General features: G+C 43.7%; 1 protein-coding gene across 1 annotated transcript in view; it reads right to left on the reverse strand.

The window, feature by feature from the left end:
* Positions 1–23,431, reverse strand: part of COPS3 (COP9 signalosome subunit 3) — a 985,788-nt gene that overhangs the window by 843,618 nt on the left and 118,739 nt on the right. The window contains exon 2 of the mRNA XM_044089656.1: positions 20,952–21,081. Within this exon, the coding sequence (XP_043945591.1) occupies positions 20,952–21,081 (130 nt within the window). The remainder of the gene's footprint in view (positions 1–20,951; positions 21,082–23,431) is intronic.

The raw sequence follows: 23,431 nt of genomic DNA on the forward strand, positions 1-23,431 counted from the left end.
ACAAAGAAGCGATAGATCAAAACAGCTTTGTGACCAAAAAAACAGCAAAAAACTGACAGAAAAGTAGTTAATAAAAGCTACTCAGCCCAGCCAGCTCGAGACCACGTCTTCGCAGGGAAGCGGCAAACGAGATCTGGGGGACTGGTGGTGGTGCATCCTGGGATATAGTAAGCTCAGCCAATAAGAGACTTCGCTCTTTGGCATAAGCGTGCCGAGTCGGAGCCGAGGGATCGGCTCCGAACCCATCATTCAGAATGTAGGCGAGATAGGATCACATAACATCTGTACTATGTTCTTCATGCTTCACTGTTGCAGTCATTACATTTGGGTAGAATCCCAAAGCTATGGTTGGAAGGCTGGAGCTAAACAGCATTAGGTGTGGCTATAAGGCCCTGCAGCACTGCAGTGGCAAAGCCTGCCCTGGACTTAGAGAGGCAGATGGTAATGCTTTGTAAAGTTGTGAACAGAACTCCAAGTAGCAGCCTCTAGAATGTCTTTGGTTGGTACTCCTCTGAAAAAACCTGCTGAAGTAGCTGCAGCTCTGTTGGAATGAGACCTAATGCCCTTGGGCACAGGTTTACCATGGTGTAAGTAGCAGAAATGGATGCAGTGGCTTATCCACTTTGAAATGGTCTGCTTTGAAATAGCCTTTCTTTCTGATCCTGCAGCATATGACACTAGTAATTGCTCAGTTTTTCTTAGAGCGTTAGTCCTGCTCAAGTTGAATCTTAGCTGACTGTGTACGTCCAAGGAATGCAGAATTCTCTTCCCCCTTGTTCTGCGGATTTGGATAAAAAGTTGGCAGATGAATTGTTTGGTTAAGAGCCACACTGGAAACCACCTTGGGTATAACAGTAAGATTTGTCCTCAGAGACACCATGTCTGGATAAAATATGATAAAAGGCTCTACAGCCATGAGGGCCTGTAGCTCTGAAACTCTTCTTGCTGAAGTAATTGCTAGTAGCAGAGCTGTTTTCCATGTTAAGAACTTTAGATCAGCGGTAGAAGCTGGTTCAAATGGAGGCAAGGTGAGCTTTTCCAACACATAACTGAGGTCCCATGCAGGTAATGGTGATCTTCTAGGAGGCCTTAAATTTTTGGCTCCTCTAAGATACTGCTTTAGTAAAGGATGAGAAAAGATTGGTGGCTCTGTATTGTAATGAGCCGAAATGGCAGAGGCATGGATTTGGATTGATGAGAAAGATAGGCCTTTTGTCAAGCATCTCAGTTAAGTATTGTAATATCTGAGGAATATTTGGTTCTGCTGTATCAGTTCCTTGTGCTTGATTCCAAGCACAGAATCTCTTCCATTTGTCAGCATAAGATTTTCTAGTACTAGGCCTTCTGGCTTCCAAAATGACATCCATCACAGCTTTACTGAGAGGTGCTGATGTATGACTACATGATTAGCCTTGCTGCCAGGTTCAGAGTCTGTAGGTGATTGTGCAGGATCTGATTGTTTTGCTGTGAAAGTAGTTGTGGACTTTAAGGCAAGGTCCAAGCTGGGTATTGAGACAAGTTCCTTTGGATTGGGTACCAGTATTGGCGGGGCCAGTCCGGGGCAATTAATATCATCTTTGGCTTCTCTTGTATGACTTTTAGGAGGACCTTGGGTAGAAGAGGCAGAGGAGGAAAGGTGTAAACATATAGGTTTTTCCAACTGAAGGATAGGCCATCCAATTTCCATGCTTGTCTGTGATACGTCCTTGTGCAGAATCTATTCAATTGATAATTTTGAGGAGAAGCAAATAGATCTATGTCTGGGCTTCCCCATTTCTCCGTTATCATGCTGAAGACTTGTGGATTTAGTTTCCACTCATGAGGATCCATAAGGTTTCTGCTTAAATCGTCTGCCAAAGTGTTTTGTTTTCCTGGCAGGAATTGAGCTTGAAGATGTATTTGGTAGGCCAAAGCTGTGTCCCACAGTGCCATGGCTAATCTGCAAAGGGGGTATGAGTGTGTGCCCCCTTGCTTGTTTATATACCACATGACTTGTGGTGTTGTCCGTCTTTAGCAGTAGTTGTCCTGGATGAAGTAAGTCCTTGAAGGCTGTTAGGGCATTTTGAACAGCTAGCATCTCTTTCTGGCTGATATGTAGATGCATTTCTTTTGGTGCCCATAAGCCATGAATGCATATTCCTGCCATGTGGGCCCCCCAGGCATAATCTGATGCGTCTGTTGTTAAGGTCTGGCTGGCCAGGGGGTAGAGTGAAGGGCAGTCCCATGTTTTGGTGATGTGCCTTTGCCCACCATAGAAACTCCTGTTACAGGCAGGGAATGAGAAGAATCATTGTTTCCAGACTGTGTGAATGTCGACTCCATAAACTTTTTAGGTACCATCGAAGTTTCCTCACATGCAGTCTTGCATATGGAATTAGCAGGATGCAGGATGCCATGAATCCCAGTGCCTGCAGAATTTGTCTTGCAGAAGACTGGGTTTTTGTTGCCATCAGTTTGAAGTAAGTAGTCAGTTGCTTTTGCTTGTCTGGCATGAGGTAAGCCATCTGGGCAGTTGTAACCAAGCTTGCACCCAGGAATGTTAACTTTTGAGAGGATACCAGTTGTGATTTCTTTTCATGTGTGTACCCTAGGCATGTTAGAAGCCTTTTCACAAACACCAAGTGTCGAAGAAGAGTGTCCTTGTTCTCTGCTTGAATGAGACAGTCATCCAAGTAAGGATATATTTGTATACTTCTTTGTCTGAAAAATGCAATTACTGGTGCCAGGCACTTTGTAAAGACCCTGGGCGCAGTAGATAAGCCAAAGGGCAGTGCAGAGAATTGGTAATGCATTAAGTCAGCCTTGAATGTGAGGTATCTTCTGCAGTATTGTCTTACTGGGACATGCAGGTATGCCTCTTTTAGGTCTAAAGTCACCAGCCGAGCATTCTTGCCCAGCATGGGCAGAAGCTGCTGCAAAGTCAGCATTTTGAATTTTGGAATGTCCAGGTATGTGTTCAAAATCGATAAATCCAGTAATGGCCGCCAGGCCTTGCCCTTTCTGGGTACCAAGAACAGTTTTGAGTAAAAACATTGTCCTTTTTCCTGTTCTGGTACTGTCTGAATGGCCCCCATATCCATGAGGGACATAACCTGTTTCAGTGCCTCTGCCCATTGATATTTTTGGCAGATCTGGCCAACCATCTGCCATTGGCAGAGTGTGGAAATGGAATCTGTATATCCCTGTGATACAATGTTTAGTACCCACTTGTCCTGGGTTATTAACTGCCAATGCTGAGCAAAAAGTGTTAATTTTCCCCGTATGGTTGCTGCCAAAAAGATAAGTGCTTGGTGTAGGCAGAGGGAAGTCATTGGGATTGCTTTCTGTAGGTTTGCGCTTTATCTCCTTCAGATTTGGAGGTGGAAGCGCCCAACTGCTTTGACTTGAATGAGTCCTGCGCCTGGTATCTGGAACCCTTAGGGCGTCTGGATTTGCCCCTTTGAGCTCTGTCTGACACAGGAAAGGACCAATTTTTGTAGGCCAGTGTCTACTGAATATTGGTGGCTGCACTTGTAAGATGTCTTTAACAGTTTGCATAGACTTAGCTTTGTCTTCCATTTTCTTTAAAACCTCTTCGGCCTTAATACCTAACAGAGAATCATGCTGTAAAGGTGCATCTAGCAATTTAGCTTTAACATGATCAGGCAGATTTTGTTCCTTTAACCAGGCATGCCTCCTAATCACAGATCCAGTAGCTGCGGCCCTGCAGGAAGTCTCTAAGGAATCAAAACCACATTGCAAAGTATGCTTTCCAACTTGTTCAGCTGCATGCAATAATTCCTGCAATTCTTTATTTTCTGCACATTCTGAAATCAACATAATTTTCTGTTTCAGCAATCTCATAACATGTTGTTGGTACTTAAGCATATGAAATTGACAGTTTAAAGCCCTGATTGCCAAAGTTGCAAGTGTATAAACCTTTTTTCCCCATCCATCTAGTGCCCTTGAATCTCTGTCAGAGGGTGTAGGATTTTTTGCTGTTGAGGCCTTAACTCTCTTTGGACCCTGTGAAATAGTTTCAGGATCAGCAGCAGGGTTTCTAAATAAAAATTTATGAGAGTCAGGGACCCTGTAATATCGGTCAGGCTTACTGGAAGCCGGAGTTAAGGAGTCAGGGGTCAAGCTTGACTCCGAAAACACATCATCCACAATGTCTAAAACGGGGAATGGCTAATGGCTTGTGCTGAGGGAGAAGGAGGAAATCCCTAAGCCTCTTTTTTGATTCTGAGAAGTCTTGACTCTCCCAGTGAAAATGCTCCCTCAAAGCATGCAAGGTTTCTCCAAATGAATAATCCTCAGGAAGAGATGCAGATGGAATAGACTCCTCAGCATCAGAATCCTCATAGGGAGGTATAGATAATTCCTGATCAGAAGAGGAATCAGAACAAACAGAAACCTGATCTGAAGATTCATAATCAGTGTCTTGCCTAGGCCCATTATGTGGAGGGGGATGGGTACCCCCTGTTCAAGGCAATAAGGTCTTAAGCCATTTTGATCATCTGTATTTTAGGCATAGAGGCCTGTGCACATGGCTCATGCATCGTATTTTTAGTTTTAGAAGTTGCTTTTGTCTTTGGTTTAGCAGCTGTCGTCGGTTTGATATACAAACGTTGAGGTCTGAATACACCCTCTGAAGCCGGTGCCTGCTCAGCGGCTCTGGACCCATCCGAGGGAGATACATCCGTCAGTCCAATACCTTGAGCATCTTGCGACATGCCCGACTCCACATGGGTGTCGGTAGAGGCCTGCGACTCGAAGGTAATGGGTATTAGGGGCTGCGAAAGCACCTCACTGAGTACCGGTGACTGGCTTAGGAGAAGCTTCGTCGGTTTTGGATCTAGACTGCCTTTCTCTGTCCTTTTCTTTGCATTTTTTATGTACTCCGGTAGTCGGATTGCTATCAGACTACATTTCTGGGTAGTTAAATCTGTTTCCAAAATACTTTGATGCAAAAATATACTGATGCTTAATAGTGCGTTGGTTAAATCTAGCACAAAACCGACAGCCAGGCACGTTGTGATAAGGGCCTAGGCAAGGAATAGAGTATAAATGGAAATCCTTATGTGGTATTTGCTTCCCACAAGTAATACAATTATTAACTTTTTCCGACATCGGTAAAAAGCAAGAAAAAAAGTTTCACCAATGGGGTACTAAGCTTTAGTGAGGACTTCAGTTCTGAAACTCAAACTCGAATATTTCAGTAGTCGGCCGACCGGCACTTGCGAAAAGCTTCTGCTTCAGGCACCATGCGGCAAGAAAGACTGAAGAAAATGGCGTCGGCTGCATGTTTTATACCCCTGACGACTGGACGTCATGGAAGAGAAGACAGCAACTGACGCAGGACCCAAGACTTTGAATGCAGGCCGACCGAGGGCAATCTGCCAGCAGATTACCCAAATGTAATGACTGCAACAGTGAAACACGAAGAACATCCCTGTCTTTATGAAAAATCATATAGGGAAGTTTTACAGATAATGGTTGGTTCTGACACTCTCCTAGCTGAGGTAATAGCCACTAAAAAGTCTGTCTTCCAGGACAAAAATTTCAAGTCCACAGAAGCAGCAGGCTCAAAGGACGGAGCAACCAAAGCTTGTAAAACTAGGGTAAGGTCCCAAGAGGGGTAGGATCCTTAACCGGGGGTCTTAAAAGAAAGATACCTTTAATAAAAGGTGTGGCAAAGTTTGGAGGAAGCTAAAGAAGCCATGTTCTCACCTACATGGAAATTGGAAATGGCCGCCAGATGAACTTTCACTGTAGATGAGCTGGTACCCTGCTGAAAAATGTATGCCAAGAATTCAAAGACTGCTGGAATAGGTGCTGTGAAAGGGTCCAAATTCCTCTGAGAAGCCCAGATAGAAAACCGCTTCCATTTGCTACAGTAAATTTTTCTGGTGGACGATTTATGAGCTGCCACCAGAATAGTCTTGACCGGGGAAGACAAACCGGGAGTCCTAGCAATCAAGGGAACTGGAGCAGCCAAGCTGTGAGCTTCTGACTGCCCAGGCATGGATGAAGGCCCCTCGAGGGGTGCGAAATGAGATCCAGTATCGGATCCAAGGAGGAACTACCAGATGAGACCACAGACAGGGAAACCAGATTTGCCGAGGTCAGAATGGGGCAATGAGGATGATTCTGCTCCCTAACCGGTGAGCCTTCTGTAGAAATTTTGACATGAGAGGTAAAGGGGATAAGCATAAAGAAGAACGTGAGGCCAAGCATGGACCAGAGCATCCCTAGGGGATTCCCCCTGTGGGGGGATCAGAGCGAAGAACCCACTGCACTTTGGGTTGGAAGGAGATGTGAAGAGATCGCAGCAAGGCCGACTCCACTCGAGGAAGATCTGGTCCACTACAGAAGGGGTCAGAGACCACTCGCAAGGTATTAGAATAGTCCTGCTCAGTTTGTCCGCCAGTATGTTGGACCAACCCGGAATGTACATTGCTACCAGAAAACGGCTGAAGCATATGTCCGCTTTCCCAGATGATGCATCATCCTGGACTCTCGGCCGGGGGATGGACAGTAGAACTTTCCTGGGCTAATTCTTTCTTGGTGGCAGCCGCTACCACCATGGCATCCACAGGGGACCCCTTGTTTCAACTCGGTCTACTGCAGAGCTCAAGATCTTATTGGGGCACCTGGGGATTGGCTCCACGGTGTCCGGCTCCTTCCATGCCCTGGTGAAAATGAGGTCCACTGGGGGATCTGCGGGTGGGGCACCCAGGAGGTAGATGGGGCCTGTGTCGAAGGCCTTGAGGAACACCGACTCGTGCAAGAAATGTTTGGGGACAGACCAACCCCCCCCCGCTACCACAGGATTTCCATGATGTCTCCAAAGGACACATCGTCGGGGGGGGTGATCTAGTGGAATCTTCCCCTAAGTCGGTATCCTCCATGAGGGACTCTGGACAGGAGTCCAAATGCCTCCTTTTGCACATTTGTTTGTGAGGGATCTCTTCAGTGGGACTCTCCTGAGAGGTCTCGCAAGCTACTTGCAATTCCTCAAGGGAAACAGTCTGGGGCATCTCGAGCACGGGCTGTCCCTGCATGAGAAAAATGGCAGAAGACACACCCAGAGGCGAGGGAGTCGGGCCAGAATCTGATGAGATGGTCAGGGGCCTCGATCCCCTGGAGAGAACCCTCATCACCACATCGAAAGTTGAGGGAGAGTGAGCCTCCTGAGAAACTGGCAAGGAAACTGCTCTCCCAGGATCAGGCGTAGGGATCGGAACAGAGTCCGACAGAGCAGAGATACCAAGGGATAGGCCTTGACTCGACAATGTCGGCACCTCAAGGAGAAAGGCCCAACCCCTCAGATCCACTGCCCAGGCTTCTGTTCCAAGAGCCGCTCGGGTCCGACCCAGTCGAATCAGACGTGCTCAAGATAACGGCCGGCGTTGAGGTAAACAGTACCATCAGCACCGGCCCCCTGACTCCGGGACCTCTTGGATCCAAGAACTCCAATACCGTGGGTTCGACTGGAGAAGGAAATATAGGGGCAAAGAAGGGATGCGAGGGTGTAAGACCCCCCATCTGAATCTGGGTGCGAATAAACCTTCGTATCATTTTGTCCATGTCCACTTCAGAAAGACTTCGGGTGGACCGCGATGAAGCCACTGATGCCGGCTGGGAGGCCCTGGAAAATGGTCTAAGCTTCTCTGGCTCCGGTGAGAATCTTGACGATCGGAGCCAAGGAGAAGCTGGCCTGGAAAAGGCTGTTTGTTTTAGGAGGACCCACCAGATCCAAATGGTCCGGGGATATCTTCCTCCCTGTGTCTCTGTCTTTGCTCCTCTCTCTTTTTGAGTCCCTAACCAGAGGCCTTTGTCCAGGAGGTTGAGTCTCAGCCTGGGAGGGAGAGGAGACAGTGGCCGAAGTAGAACGTGTGGTCACGACTGTGACCGCAGTGGAAGAAGAGGCAGCCACCTCTGTACCAGGGAGAAGTCCCTTAAGGATTGGTTAAACCCCGCACAAATAGAGCAGTCCGAAGATAGATGGGCTGCCCCCAGACATACAACACAGAGTGTGGCCATCCGCTGGGGACAACTTATGGCCATACACTGTGCATTTCCGAAAGATCAGCTTGTCCTGCTGATCTGCCACATCCAAAACAGAGGTACGAAGTACCAAAAAGTTTAAACTAATAAGGTTTAAACTAAACTAAATTACCCAACCACAACACTCACGCACACTCACTCGGAAGGAGGGGGAAGGGAGACAAGGCCTAAACTACCTACACGAGAAACCACTTTTTTTTTTTTTTTTGAAGAACGCAACGCAAAATGAGGGAAGGGGAGGCAATGGCAACAGGAAGCCTACCTACCCTCACAACTACTCAGAACACCCACAAAAAATAATAGAAATTGCTTTCCACATCTGGAGCTGCTTGGCGAAGCCGCGGCAAACGAGATCGGAGGGAAAGAGGGAGATGGAGTGGTATTATGGGGTAAGGGGAGGAGCTTGGAGCTCGGATCAGATGCTGGTGAAACTGCCGTCTTGCATCCGGTCCGGACCCGACATCCCACAGGTTGATGATCAAATGAAGTTAACTACTTCAGATTAGTATATAACACTATATAAAAACTTAAAGACTAAGGAACTAAGTATCTTTATACAGCCTATCAGCCTTTTTAGGGGCAGTTGATATCAAGGAAATGGCAGGCAGTAACATCCACTCTGAAGCAGATGAAACAGGAGGAATGAGTGTAGGCTCTAGAAATTATTTCTGTAACAATTCATAGATTTTCTGATGGACTGAGAAACCCCAGTTTTCTCCCACTGTAAACACAGGCACATTCTAGCAATGGTCTCAGAAAGAGAAATCCCCACAGGGAGAATCAGAAATGGAGCTCTTGTCAGAGTCTGAATTAGAAATCTGAGGAGAAAACTCTGTATCTGTCCCTTCATCTTCCTGTTCAGATTCAGAATCAAAATCTTGAATCTCTTCAGGAAAAGAGGTATCCCTCTTTCTTTTACCGGAAACTACTTTACAAGAAAGATCAAAAGCTTGAATTAAAACCTGAGCCACTTCCAGTAAACTACTCCTGTCTAAGGAAATCTGAGGAGGAGTAGACACATTCTTAGTTTTCTGTTTCTGTACGACAGGAAAAAATGGGGCCAACAGCGTTTCTAATGGCAGTATCAGCTTCCCTAGTGTTGGACATGACATACTGACAGCAAGGAAGCCTTTCCTTTTCCAGGGCCAACAAGAGTGACATTGCCTTGTCCTCAGTGAGCAAGGGAGTGTCATTTCCTTCCCCTCAGTGGGCAAGGGAGTGACACTCCTTTGCCCACTGAGGGCACCCCAAAAGCCGCAGAGAACATGGCTAGCCCCCAGTCCATAGCGGCTGAAGGTGCTAAACCAGAGGGTTCCGGGGTAAATGACTAGTGGTATGAGGTGCAACATATGACAACAGTCACCCACATGTGCCTGCTGTGGTGGAAAAGGTTGTTTGCCTAAACTTTTCTTTTTGTGGCTAGAAGTAGGGCAAACCATGGGACCAGTAATTTGTTCCATGGTCAAGCCAGAAATGATACCTCTTTCCCAAGAAAACAGGCAGCAAACACCTGTAAAAACTGCAAGTCTATAAAACTGACTTTTTTTCTCAAAAAAACACAGTAAAAAAAAAAAAAAACAACACACTTTGCCAACCCCAGCATTTTAAACACAATTTCTCCACAGAAATCACTTTACACAACTTTTAAATAGACTTTCATTTAAAAGTACGACAATCTCATGATATACAATCAGGACCCAAAAACTCCTAGCTGTAAAATAACTTTCCTGAAGAAGAAAGTGATAAAAACAAACAATATTTAGAAAATGGAAGGTTTTCTCCCCAAAGGGAATTCATCTGCCCAACAAATGAATAGCACCAAACTGAGTCGATCCTCAAAAGCCTTAGAGAGGAGCATAGTCTTCAGCAGCTGTAAAGCTCTGAATGGCTTGACGTCCAAATTTGCCTTTTAGTCAGCTCAGCTGAAGCTGCCTGACAGTTTAGGCAGGTTCTAACCTATATAGCCAAGGCTACTGTAGCAGTAATCAATATGAACATCTATCTTCATGGAAAGTACATATCTGGATGTGGTCTTCTCCATCTGGCTTCAACTTGTGGGGCCAGAGTCCTCAGCTATATCATCTGAGGGAGGCCCTAGGAGAATGGTGAAACCAAACAAGGCCCTGGACCTCAACTGCACATTCAGTTTGTAATGGAGCACAAATGTACAAGTACTAGCACAATTAGCAGCAGCCCAATTGTCATCAATAGAGGTTCTAGAAAAAAATACAGTAAGTAGCCCCTGCTGTGGTAGAATGACCTTTAGATTTTGCCAACAAGGACTCTCCTTTCAAATTATACCCAAAAGAAATGGAATCAGACAGCCATTTGGATAGGGTTGCCTTTGATACTGGCTTGCCCAGTCTGGGTCTGGAAAATGAGACAGAGTTGTTCTGATTTTCTGAAGTTTTTTTGTTCTATCCAAACAGAATCTCAGCTGTTTATGAATGTCAAGATAATGCAGTAAATATTCAACCCTATTACTAAAGTTCAGGAAAATTCAGTAAGAGAATAAGCTCATTCAATACCAAGGATAAGGCCTGCAGCTCTGAAGCCAGTCTAGCAGAAATAACAGCCATCAAAAAAGTGGTCTTCCAAGAGACAGAGAGAGCGAGAGCATGCAACTTTAAGGGAATAGTAGCTGAAGGCTCAAAAGGAGGGCCAATTAAAACATGCAGCATGAAGGGCAAATCCCAGGAAGGAACAGGATCTTGAATGTGAGAAGAAATAAGAACATCCCCCAAGAAGCCTTAAAGAGAAAAATAACAGCTAGCTGAACCTTAATAGTAGAATAGCTCAACCCGGATTGAAAGAGGTCAGCAAGAAAATGTAGAGCAGCATCAAGTAGACCTGAAAGGGGTATAAACCCTTAGATGAAGCCCAAATTGCAAATTTCCATTTACTAGCATGGGTCTTCCATGTAGAGGGTTTCTGGGAAGAGGATGAAATACTGACAACTCTGTCAGAGAGCCTGGGATTTCAGTCCATTATGTGAACTGGAGAAACCATGTGGTCAATTTGAGGCCATAAAGATTGGGTGGGGCAATCCTTACTAGATGGAAAGAACAAACTCGGAATGAGGTTCAGGACCCAGGGTGCGTACCAAAGGCGAGGCCACAGAAAAGGGTATCAGACTTGTACGGGCCAGAATAGGGCTATGAGAATCTCAGTCGCTCTCCAATGGGCTGCTTTCTGAAGAAATTTTATTATGACGGGAGTAAGTGGGCATACATACAGAAGGGCATCCCTTAGTGACAGTCTCCTGGAGGGATCCAGGAAGTAAAAACTGATGCATTTTGTGTTGGATGGGGTTGCAAACATATCACAGCAAGTTCACCAGTACAGGAAAATCCAAGCTGCTACTTCTGGATTTAGGGACCCCTCGTGAGGAAGAAGAATGTTCCCACTTAAGCTATCCTCCAAGATGCTGGACCTCCCTGCGATGTGCACTGCAATAAGAAACTGCTGAGAGGAGCTCACTCACTACCAGACCCTCATGGCTTCCCAACAAAGATAAAACTGAGTCCCCCCTCTCCCTTTTTATCCAAGTACCTGTATGAACAGAGATCACACCCTTGGGGAGAATGTCCTGAAAGGCCTACAATGCTGGATGACGGACTGCTCTCATATCCAAGGTACTGATGTGGAGATTAACCACGCCCCCTAAAATGTCTTCCCTTCAAAATGCCCCCACCACCATCCCAAAGGGAGGCATCCATAGTGACTGTGGCCTAAGGAAGGTTGGGGAAAAATGAAAGGTTGAACAGCAGCAATAAGGAGCAGCAATAAGGGGAGACTCTAACCCACCATCTGATCTGAGCCAGACAAATGTTTGTCATGATAGTAGGAAAATACACTGAATGTGTCAAGTAATAACATTGAGCTGCCCACTTACACCACAGTATCCTCCTGTGTTACCTCACCAGTAGCACCATGCAAATCGATGCTGCCAGGTGTCCCAAAAGCCTCAAGACCATGGAGGCCGTGGGTTCGTGAAAAATAAGTAAATGAGACGCCTCTGCTTGGAGAGAGGTTTTCCTGTCAAGTGCAACCTTTTTTGTCTGAGAAACTGTATCCAAATGGTAGCCTATGAACTCCAACATTTAAATGGGTTGGCTGTGAACTGGACATCTTTTAGTTTAGTTTACAGTGACTCCTAAGGATAGACAATTGAAGTAAGGAGTCTGAGCTTGCATCAATGATGCCCTCATGCAGGTGGCAAGAAGCCAGTCATCCAGGTATGGAATAATCTGGAACCCCCCGCAGCCTGATCCAGGTTGCCACAACTGTTATAAATTTAGTAAACACCTGCTAGGCTGTGGGCTATGGTGAGACCAAAGGGCAGCACTCAGAATGGTTAATGATCAGCTCCTAGCTGAAAGTGCAGAAACCTCCTGGAATGCCTTGCAATCTTTATATAATGGTAGGCATACTTGAGATCTACCGAGCACATCCAGTCATCCTTCCTCAGAGACAGAATGGACTGCACTGTGACTATTCGAACTTGGTCTGCTAAACATAATGGTTCAGTTTGCTCAGATCAAAAACTGGTCTCAGGTCCTTGTTGTTCTTTGGCACCAAAAAGAATATGAAATAGACCCGGATTCCTTGTTGGTCTGGTGGGGCCTCTTGAATGATTCAATCTGCCAGCAGTTTGAGTCCCAATTGCTCTGCACCTTCTCTGATGGGGTGGAACATCTGGGATTGATTTTGGTTTTCCACTTAGCAGGAATAAAAATGGAACTATATAACCTCTGGACATGACTTAACACCCATGCATCCGAAGTCATGACCTCTCAAGCTTTTGGAGAGGGAGAATCGAGCAATCCCCGTCTGCCTCCAAAGTAAGGTACACCGAAAGGGCCTCCTGGAAAAAAGCTCTGCAGAACCAAAGCTTTTTTGTGGATCGCTCATGCAACGTGGGTGGCATCCACTCTGGTTGCACCCCTGCCACAAGGGGCACCTTCACCAGAAGCGTCCTGAAAAGACTGCTACAATTTGTGAGAGACATGTTTGCCCCCCCCCCCTTTCTGGTTACTGGAGAAGAACTGCTGATGGGTGGCAAAATGCATTCCAGTGGCAGATGGCATCTTGCTGCTGCTCACTTCTAATTAACATGTTCATGACCTTTGAGTCAAAGGCAGAGAGACAGAGAAACCATCAAAAGGAGTGCTGACAAAGGACACTTTAAAGCAGTCCATAAACTTATATAACTGCATCCAGGCATGCTGGTGCCTGCAGCATGAGATGTGCCATCGGCTGCATTTGAAAGCAGTCACAAACATGTTAGTGATCAACTGCTTGGCTGACAACTGTGTCTCAAGAGTCTTTTGCTTCTTGAGGGCCTGCTGTGTCTTCACTACCTTTGACACTTCCAAAGTAAGATCATGCTGAAACCTTGTCAAATGCGCTAAACAGTTTACATCTCTCAGCGCAAAAGGTCAAGGAAGTGTAGAAGTGCTTTCCTAAATGGTAAAATAAACCTCTATACTCCCTGTTTGAGGGAATGGACAGAGGAACTCTCCTCTGAAATGTCCTTTTTGGTGGCTGCTCCCACTACGATGGCATCAACTGCGGACCCTTACTCCAATGTGGCCAGACCTTAGGTGGAGCCAAGATTTTATCAGTTTTTTTTGGGGGGTAGGGATTGGTTCCACCATGTTTCTCTCCAGGAGGCCAGGTCAGTAACTGTGTGCAAAGGGGAACCACACAGGATGTGGACAGGCCTGCACCAAAGGCCTCCAAAAACATTAACTCTTTTCGAGAGGGGGCTTCAGTGGTCCAACCCCCGCATTGGCAAAGAAACTACATAAGATCACCAAAGGAGGAATCACTGCAGGGGAGCTTTGGGGAACCCTCTCCTTCCTCATGTTCAGTATCCTCTGTGAAATTTTAAGTGCTTACCCATGCAGAGACTCTTCCCGTGGCCCTCCCAGACAGGAGAATCCAGAGGAGAAGTAGAAGAGACAGAGGGCCCTAGATACAGGGTGACTTGTAGGCCTGGAGGAGTGTGTTGTTCTTGAGCAAACTGATGTGCATCGGCAGGTGCAGACATAGATGAGGGTGGATTACCAGCCGTTAGCCACTCCATCTTTGTTCAGGAGAAAATCCTTTTCATGGCAAAACCAATACCAGACATCTGCAGCTATCATTCCTATTATCCAAGGACCCCAGAGAGAGATGTCAGACTCCACAGCCAACCTAACTTGCGTCAACACAGAGACTGGAGTTAAACTGTCAAGTACCGTGACTCAGAGATTAAGGAATAACTTGGATACCTGCAGAATCAAACCAGTCCCAGAAATCCCAGCCCCAACATTACAGCTCTGAGGCCTGCCTGGCTCCAACACTGTCGGAACAGAGAATGCCAAGGGAAGGGTCTCAAGCCTTTGGAGTCAACATGGGTGATGGCAAGACAACTGGATCCGTAAGCCCTGGAGCTGAAGGGCTTGGGGGAGAAAAGGATGAAGCTGAGCACTCATGCACTGGAGCAGAGGCGGCAGGGAGGACCCTAAACAGTAAGGTCTAAGACTCCCAACCATGCAGGCAGACTGAGCAACAAGGCCACCGAATATGGCTTTGAAACCCTTCTGCCAATGTTATGATCCAATGATCAAATCCAGACTGGGATGTTTGGATCCAAGGTGTAGAAGGAGAAGACTTGGGCAAAAGCTCCCTTGAAGTAACAGGAGAAGAGAGTGAATGCACCCTAGCCAAACTACCCACCCCCTTAGCTAAGAATAGGAACTGTGAACATTTGGGACCCTGATTTCCCAGAATTCGGCACCATAGGAGATGGTCTCTGAGAGGATGGAGCCAACCCCTAGCACGAAAGAAGCTGGAGACGCTAAAGATCTATGGATCTTTGGATCAAGCTGATCAGAGGGAATCAGGAGTTGCACATATGAGACTCCCCCCTTCCTTTTCCAAGACTTTTGGGTCCTTTACAGTGTTCTTTTTCAGACTCCTTTCATTGTTATCAGGCTTCCTCATGGGGGAAGAAGCAGAACTAGCTCCTGAGGGCTATAAGAACTTCAACACCAACTTTGCTTGGTACCTGATCAGCGCCAGAGTACCAAATCTAGCAAAAATACTGCACTCTACATCAAGGCACTGATAATAGGCATCATGAGCAGGCAGTTTGTAGTGACATGCTGTTTTTTTAAATCCTTTGTCCTTATCCATTACAAAGTGAAGGAGAAAAAAAAAAAAGTCAACCGACAACCATAAACAAAAAAAGCACACTAAAAACACTTAAATCTACCTACCTACTAACCTAAATGGCACAATACACAAAACACAGTAAACAGCAGTTAGGTCAAAAATAGTTTTTTTTTTTTTTTTTTTTTTTATAATATATAAAGGACACAAGAAAAAAGTCAGGAACACCACAAAGACTGATAAACAAGAAAATAACCACAAATTATCTCTGAACCTACTCCCCCAACACATATAAAGGGTAGAGGAAGACAGCAGAAGAGAAAAATTAGCAATCCTGTCACTAAGCACAAAGGATACAAAACTATTATCAAAGGAGCACTCTACTGCGCTGCAGTCTCTCAAGGCAGCAAACAAGATCTGGGGTAGATAGGATGGAGCAGGGTATTGGGGGTAGAGTAGTCAGAGCTCTCGAGATGAAGTCTTGGCCAACATCAAATCAGTGTTGGATCAGATAACACACAGGATGGAAAATGATGGAAAAGACATTGGATCAGTTAATTTATCATTTCTGATGTGTCAGCTAAACTATGTTTTACATCACTGTGTATTTTCACTTCATTTACTACAGTGACAGTTAAAAGGACTTTTTACTGTGAACCATCTGTCTTTTCCAGAGCTCATGTTCCTACACATTTATCCTTCTCCTGAATATGACCACTAAATTCCTTACTAATGAACATTTCACAATTAGTTTAAGTCATCTGAAATTGTGTTCCATTCAGCAGCTTCACTGCTTACAGACTTCTACTGTTGTATGAATTTTTCAGTTTCTTTGTTCTTCTCCTGCCGCACTGTGTTGGGTGGACTTTCACTGTTTCTCTCATCTTCACTACCAACATCTTCTTACCCATTTCCTCTTTCTCAAGGTGAGATGGACTCAATGGAAATAAATATGAGTCACCAATACCTTCAGATTAAATGAGACACAGATATTACTAATACAAAGCTGTGGTAAACACCCAAACAGCAATAGTTATAGGTGGCAAGATGGGGCACACACTTAACTAAAAGCAGGAAAGCAAAGCATTGCATTATGTGCAATAAATTAAGCACTGCCTGCTTATAACACCTACTATGGTGAGCTAAAACATATAAAAGTGAAGTAATAGTGAAGCATCTATTACAAACTGAAGTGCTATCTGCTTTTCAAGAGGATCATCTGAAGTCCTTGTCATATACTCTCTTTTGCCAGGTGCATGAAACTGTCATGTATCAGCACTTTTTACTTTTTCTTGCCACACTCCTCTGTAACAACAAAGAAGTTCATTCATGTTCTACCCAGCACATTCCTAGAAACGATCCTTGATGTGTTAGAAGATGCTCTTGTACAATAGATACTGTTACAAATACAAGGATGTCTAGTATTAGCAGTATTAGCTGCACTCTAACTTGTAGCACAGAAAATGCATATAAAAATCCACTGAAGTGAAAAACAAATTATTACCTGAACATAAAAAATAAAAGCAAACTTAAATAACTATCCAGTAGTGAAAAGCACTTCACAAAGCCATCATGGGCACAGAGCACGACATGTAGAATATGCACAGAAAGCAAAAAGTACACATAAGGAAATGCACATTGGGTATACTGCAACAGTGAAGGTATCCATCAGAATTTGCTACTACAATATTGTCATTTTTCCACTGGGGAGAGGAAAGAAATTCCAGAAAGAGAACGCTTGCAATTAGGAAAGATTACATATATACAATCTGTTCATGAACAAGAACACTACACTTGTATCAGAGGAAAGTGTGTCTAATCTGAAAACTAAATGTAGGGGTGAGCTACTGGACCTAGGTTGGAGACAGCCATATTAAAGAAGCAAAAATTAAAGCTATGTACTCACTATAACTATGCATCTGTGTTGTCCATTTTCATTCTTCCTCACCGTATGGTTTACTGATCAGGTCTTGGATCGAAATCGGCAGCATACCACAGACATATGGAGCCAACTCTTGAGCTCCTCTTTACACCCATAATGTCCCTGCCAGCCTAAACACCTCAGATCAACTTTTCTGCCTTACAGATCTTAAGATAGAGTAGGAAAAAAAGAAATAACAGTAAGCTGGGGCTCAAACTTGAAACTAAAGGTTCCAAAATATCCAGAAGATCACTTCAGAAGATGACAGGAAGGGAGAAGGAGAGTGGGGAGTTGAGCAAGAATGAACATGGACAACACAGATGCATAGGTAAAGTGAGTATACAACTTTAATATCTGATGTCATCCTTTTCATTCTTCCTCAACATACAGGACAGAGTCCCCACCTACGTGAATCTTGAGTGGCCCTCACAGAAGGACATTCCAGAGAACTGTCGAACCAAAAGCAGCTCTGTTTCTACGCAAATGTTATCAGTGGAAGTTCTAGACCAGAAGGGAGAAGTGGCGGCCATGAATCTAGTTGAATACGCCTTAGCATGCTTTGATAAGGAGAGGCCTTGCTGAGTATATACAAAAGAAATGCAATCCATAATCCATTTTGCCAGGGTAACTTTAGAAACCGGTGATCTCAGTCTGTTTGGTGAAAAAAGAAAGAAATGGTCTGTTTTCCTGAAATCCTTTGTCCTGTGTAGATAAAAACAGTTTTCTACGTACATCCAAAAGCTGTAGTACATATTCTCCCTTATTTGAAAAACTAAGGAAAAAAACAGGCAAATGAATTGTCTGATTGATATTCAATTCAGAGGCTACTTGTGGTAAAAAGGACAGGCTGGTTCATGGTAACTCTGTCTTTGTGAAAAACAATGTAAAGGGATTTGGATGACACAACCTAGATTTCTGAAATTCTCTTCACAGATATAAACGCTATTAGAAATGCTGTTTTCCAAGGCAGAAATTTTAAATTGGTTTTGGCTGAAGGTTCAAAAGGTTGCATCATCCCTTGAAGCTCAAATGTCACATCCTAAGGAGGGGACAGCTCTTTCACAGGGGGGGCTGAGTAAGAAGGTGTCTTTTAGAAAAGCCTTGTACAATTTGGAAGAAGCTAAAGAGGAAGTTTCTTCTCATGAATGAAAATTTGATATTGCTGCTAATTGGACTTTGATTATGGAGAAACTAGAAACTAGCAACTACGTGAAAAACAGAAGCCAAGAATTCTAAAACTGAAGCAACAGAAGCAGTAAAAGATCAATTTCCATCTTAACAGCCCAAACTGAAAATCTTTTCCATTTACTTTTGTAAATCTTCATTGCAGATACTTTCTGGGAAGACAGAAGTACATGTTGAACCCAGAAGGAAAGCCTTGGCTGTCTAGCTGTTAATGGAAATGGAGAAACCATGAAGTTACAGGTATGGAATATTGGGATGCTTCATCCCCGAGGGATGTGAGAAAAGGTGATAGTTATCCCCCATGGATACTGAACCTAAAAGGAGACCAAGAAAGGGGAACCACATTTGACGAGGCCAGAAGGGGATAATCAGGATAACTGCACTCTTCAACCAACATGCTTTCTGTAACAATTTTGGAATCAGAGGTAATGGAGGATAGATGTAAAGATGACCAGAGGGCCCAACGTGGACTAGAGCATCTCTCGGTGACACCCGGCGATGGGGACAGAGCAAAATACCTGCTGCATTTGTCATGAGGAGATGCAAAGAGATTGCAGCAAGGGTAGCCTCAATGACAGAAAATCATCTTCACCACTGATTAATTGAGAGACCACTTGTGAGGTAACAAATTGGACCCACTGAGTTTTGTCCACCAGTCCGTTGAATTTCCAAGGAATGTGCATTGCCACAAGAAAGCAGCTGGAGGAGACTGCCCACTGCCACACACTTGTTGCCTCCTGACAAAAGGGGTAGGATCAGGTTCCCACTTGTTTGTGATGTACCACACCACAGACATGTCAGTTTGTATCACAGTAGTTCCTTAAGGAAGAACATCTTGGAAGGCCTGCAGTGGTAACAGAACCACTCTCATCTCTAGAACACTGATGTGCGAATTGGTCTTTTGGGTGGGACATCGTGCCTTGGATCGTCAATCCCCAATAATACCCCCCCCCCCCCACTGGGATTGGAGAATAAATGAATGGCCCAGGTAAATCTCATCTAATTGAATCTAACAACAAAGAATGATTTTTACTTACTTGAGCGAGTTTGACTGGGAAGGATAGAGGATGTTGCACAAATGGGAAACTAAGCCAAAACAATCTACATATGAATCTCAGCTGTGAGGAATTTACACATCATCCTATCCACACCAGTCTTGTAAAGACTTCCGGAGGATCTAATCGACAAGGTTCTGGACTATGGCCTCGATTCTCTCTTCGGTGTCATTTGTAGAAATATGGAATGGAGTTGAGGAGATACTAGGTCAACTGTGTACCTGGGTGAGTGATTTCAAGGAGACTTCGACAAAGTAATGATCAGATCAAATGTTTTTGGATCCAAATGCCACTTGGGAGATTTTAACAGTATGACAGTCACATCTGAGGATTTAGGATTCAATGGTTTTCTTTTAGGATCCAAAGATGTCAGATCCGAAGTTCTTTGGATCTTCGACGAAGGCTCCAATGGAAGCCATGGTGAAAGTACAGGACTTTAGAGATTGAGTAGGGAATCTCTTTTGAGACTTCGAAGAAGACTTAGGACATTTACTATGGGTTTGATGCCCTGATGAAGAAGATGAGGATGGCGGAGGCAATCCCTTAAAGGCCAATTTATTTCTTCTATATGAAATTGCTCTAGAGTTAAAAGTGGTACAAATGCAGCAATCAGTACTTAGGTGTGCTGCTACTGGGAAATAAATGCAGTCCCTGCGGGCATTGACATTTGGAATTTTGCACCACATGAATTGCATTTTTTAAAGCCAGTTGGTTTCTTGGCCAAAACTAGCAATATGAAAAAAGTGGAAGGAATAGATATTTTTTTTTCTTTTTACAGTTCATTAAACTACCAGGAATGGTTGGAACAGTACCCTATAAAAGGATAGAATAAAAGTAGGAGTGAAAAGTAAAGACTGGAACCAATGACAGTACAAAAGGAGACTACTAAAACACAGAAAAGAACGATAGAAAACCTAACAAAGAAATACCGGAAACAAATCGTCAATGGGAGTGGAAAGATAGTAGAAAAATTAGAATACAAATTTTCTCTAAACAATAGCTACTCACAAAAGAACTTGTAATAATTGAAATAAGCTCCTGAGAGAGGACTGTGTCCACACGAGGTGGCAGCAAACAATATCTGAATTGTTGTAGGCTGGCTGAGGCATTATCAGTAGAGGGAGATGATCAACAGTTACACCCAAAAGTCTGTGGTATGCGGCCAAGTGGATCTAAGGTCAGATCCATAGCCCATGCGATGAGCAGGAATGAAAAGGTCAACATCAGATCACAAGATTAAGACACTAGCCTCTTACACGCCTAGGGAGTGTGACGTAGTTTACTCAAAAATGTGAAGGTATGGTGGTGTTTAACACACATCAAGTGTACCAGAATTTTGTGTAGGGAAGTACATATTATAAACATGCATGTTGTAACCACACAACATATTCATGCATACATACACAAATTAAATTGACTTCTGGGAGGTACCCTCTAACCCCAATGATATGCCCAGTGTATACAAAAGTTGTTGGATTTTAGCATCTATCCACAGTATTGTCAATTTTACAAAATCATTCATCCTAGTTAATGAAACAAGTACAAACTGAAAATGTGATCTTGCGCATTTTACTTACAGCACAGCCAACACTCCCATGGAGTGTTCTTGTACATCCAGTGCCCCCAACACTGTGTCCAAATGAGAGAGGTTTTTTGCCAGCAGCTCTCCACTTTTACTAATTAACTCACACAGCTGGGTCATCTGACCTAAGGAAAAAACAAAATCTGTATATAAATTAAGAACAAAATACAAATTCAGTACATATCTTTTGCCAAATAAAGCTCCATGTGCATAAAAGATGACAACTCCATGAATCTGGAAGCTTCTACTAATTGAGCATCTCACAAATAATTCTACATATGAAATGAAGGAAACAAGTAATGACAACTTCCCATAACCTATTATACACACACACACACACACACACACACACACACACAATATGTACACATATACATGCACATGTAAAAAAACTTTGTCGCACATTTTTGTATTTTTCAACTTTTGTGACAGTGCAGATTACTAACACAGAGAATAAACTTATGACTAAACCAGAATTCCATGACAAGAAAGGGCTGCAAAGTGGCTGTCTAACTCAGACACAAACTTTTACATTTATAATCTTCCTTATGAAAAGTCAAAACAACAAACTTTAATGAGCATTTCACAGGACATGCAAGTTTAAGCCCACAATAACTATTCCTAAACTACAAGTGTGCATCCTTGGGCATGCTACTCAATTTCTCCAGTACTCGTCACTTCTAAAACATTCATGTAGTTACTTATGCCTAGCAGGTCTCATCAAATAATTAAAATAAACGTTAACAGCAGAAGGGTGTTGGTGCTCCCCACTACTGAACTAACCTGTGGAATCAAGGAAATGTAACAGCTTCCACTTAGTAAAGTATCAGCTTTAAGTTAAAGCGCAATGAAAAAAATGGCAGTGGCTAGGAACGGCCAAAATGAAAACTTAACTGGAAAGATAAATGGAAGCAATATGAAACTGAAAAGATGAATTGTATTCTTGGACAAATAAAAATACTATAATGCATGATGTTTTCTACTTATATAGTTGATCAGATACTTTGACCACATTATGGTTTGAAGACTGTGTGGGATCAGCCCAAGGCAACATGCAGCTAAGGACAGAATAAAATTAAACACAGTAGTCACACATACATAAAATGATTAAAAAGACAAAAAAAACAAAAAGAAAACTTCATGAGTGGGAAAGTAGGTCAAATTCATTAACACTATGCACTCTTTTTTGACCCTCCTTTAAAGATGCTAGGTCAACAGATTTTCTAGCATTCAGGGAAAACGGTTACTAAGAAAAAGTAAGCCCCTTTACAGAGTTTTAGAATACTGAATTTGTCTTCCTGGGAGAATGTAAATCACAAAGAAATTTCCATCTAATGGCATGACCTGCAAAAGGGAGAATCCGCTAGCTGTTTGCATGGTGCCTTGACTGCAATCCCTGTAATCCTAACTTGGGCAGTACACCTAGCCAGAGAAGTCAGAAGTGCTCCACACTGCCCACCTGACTTAAACGAAGGGCGAGTATAACCTAATGGAGGTCAGTAGGTACACATTTGATGAAAATGAAGAACCTTGAATGAATGAATCAATGAATGAATAATGAACAGTGTTGAATTAAGGATACATGCATGCTTTAGCTCAACCTCTCAAGAAAGGAGGGAGAGTACAGGGCAGGTGCAATAAAGAGAAACTATATATCAAGTCGGCCACATATGATCACAAGCAAGTGATTCCAATTACCCAATTTAAGACCACTTGGGATAGTTGAATAAAAAAACTGACAAGAAGCAGGGAGGCTAGATGATCAGTCTGAGGAAGACAAAGCAAACAAATACACACACGCACACATTAAATAAATCAAACAACTATGAGAAGATGAGAAGTCCCCCTTTTGAGTACGGCAAAAGATGTTTACTAGACAGGGCTAGATTATCAGTATGCATGGCAGTCTGCAAAATGAAGGCACTCAGGATTTGAATGAGCTATGTAATGTTTGACTTACAATAACTACATAGACAAGTGATGTATAATGTTTGCAACTAAAATTATGTCAATGTGGTTTGTTTTCATTTATACAAATGGATGACTGTCATGTCATACATTATGTTGTTGTTTGTCTTTTGGCTTTTCCCAGTTAAGGGTCGCTACAGCCGAACTCTGGTCCGCTAATGATTAGCAGTAGATTTTCACGAATGCCGAGGTGCCAGCTCGACGTCCAACCTTCAACGAAGGCACACCCATTTACGCAGGTCTTTCGAACGCCCACCCAACCGCGGAGAGGACATGCAGATTCCACACAGAAGGCACTCCCCGCACTCCAGCCGAGATAAAAAAAAAAAAAAAAAAGACCACTGGTAAATCTTATTTCACCCATGTAAAAATAACAAAAGCTCCTCTGTAGAACACTGTTCTTAACCTCTGGACTAAAATACCTACTGACCTTACTGCAGTGGTGCATTTATGCTTCTTTTCCGCTCAATGAATAACTGGTAAGTAAAATGGGACAGAAGGACTAAA

Source organism: Protopterus annectens, chromosome 12.part0 (assembly GCF_019279795.1).
Source record: "Protopterus annectens isolate FY-2018-M chromosome 12.part0, PAN1.0, whole genome shotgun sequence".
In the NCBI taxonomy this organism is placed as follows: domain Eukaryota; kingdom Metazoa; phylum Chordata; order Ceratodontiformes; family Protopteridae; genus Protopterus; species Protopterus annectens.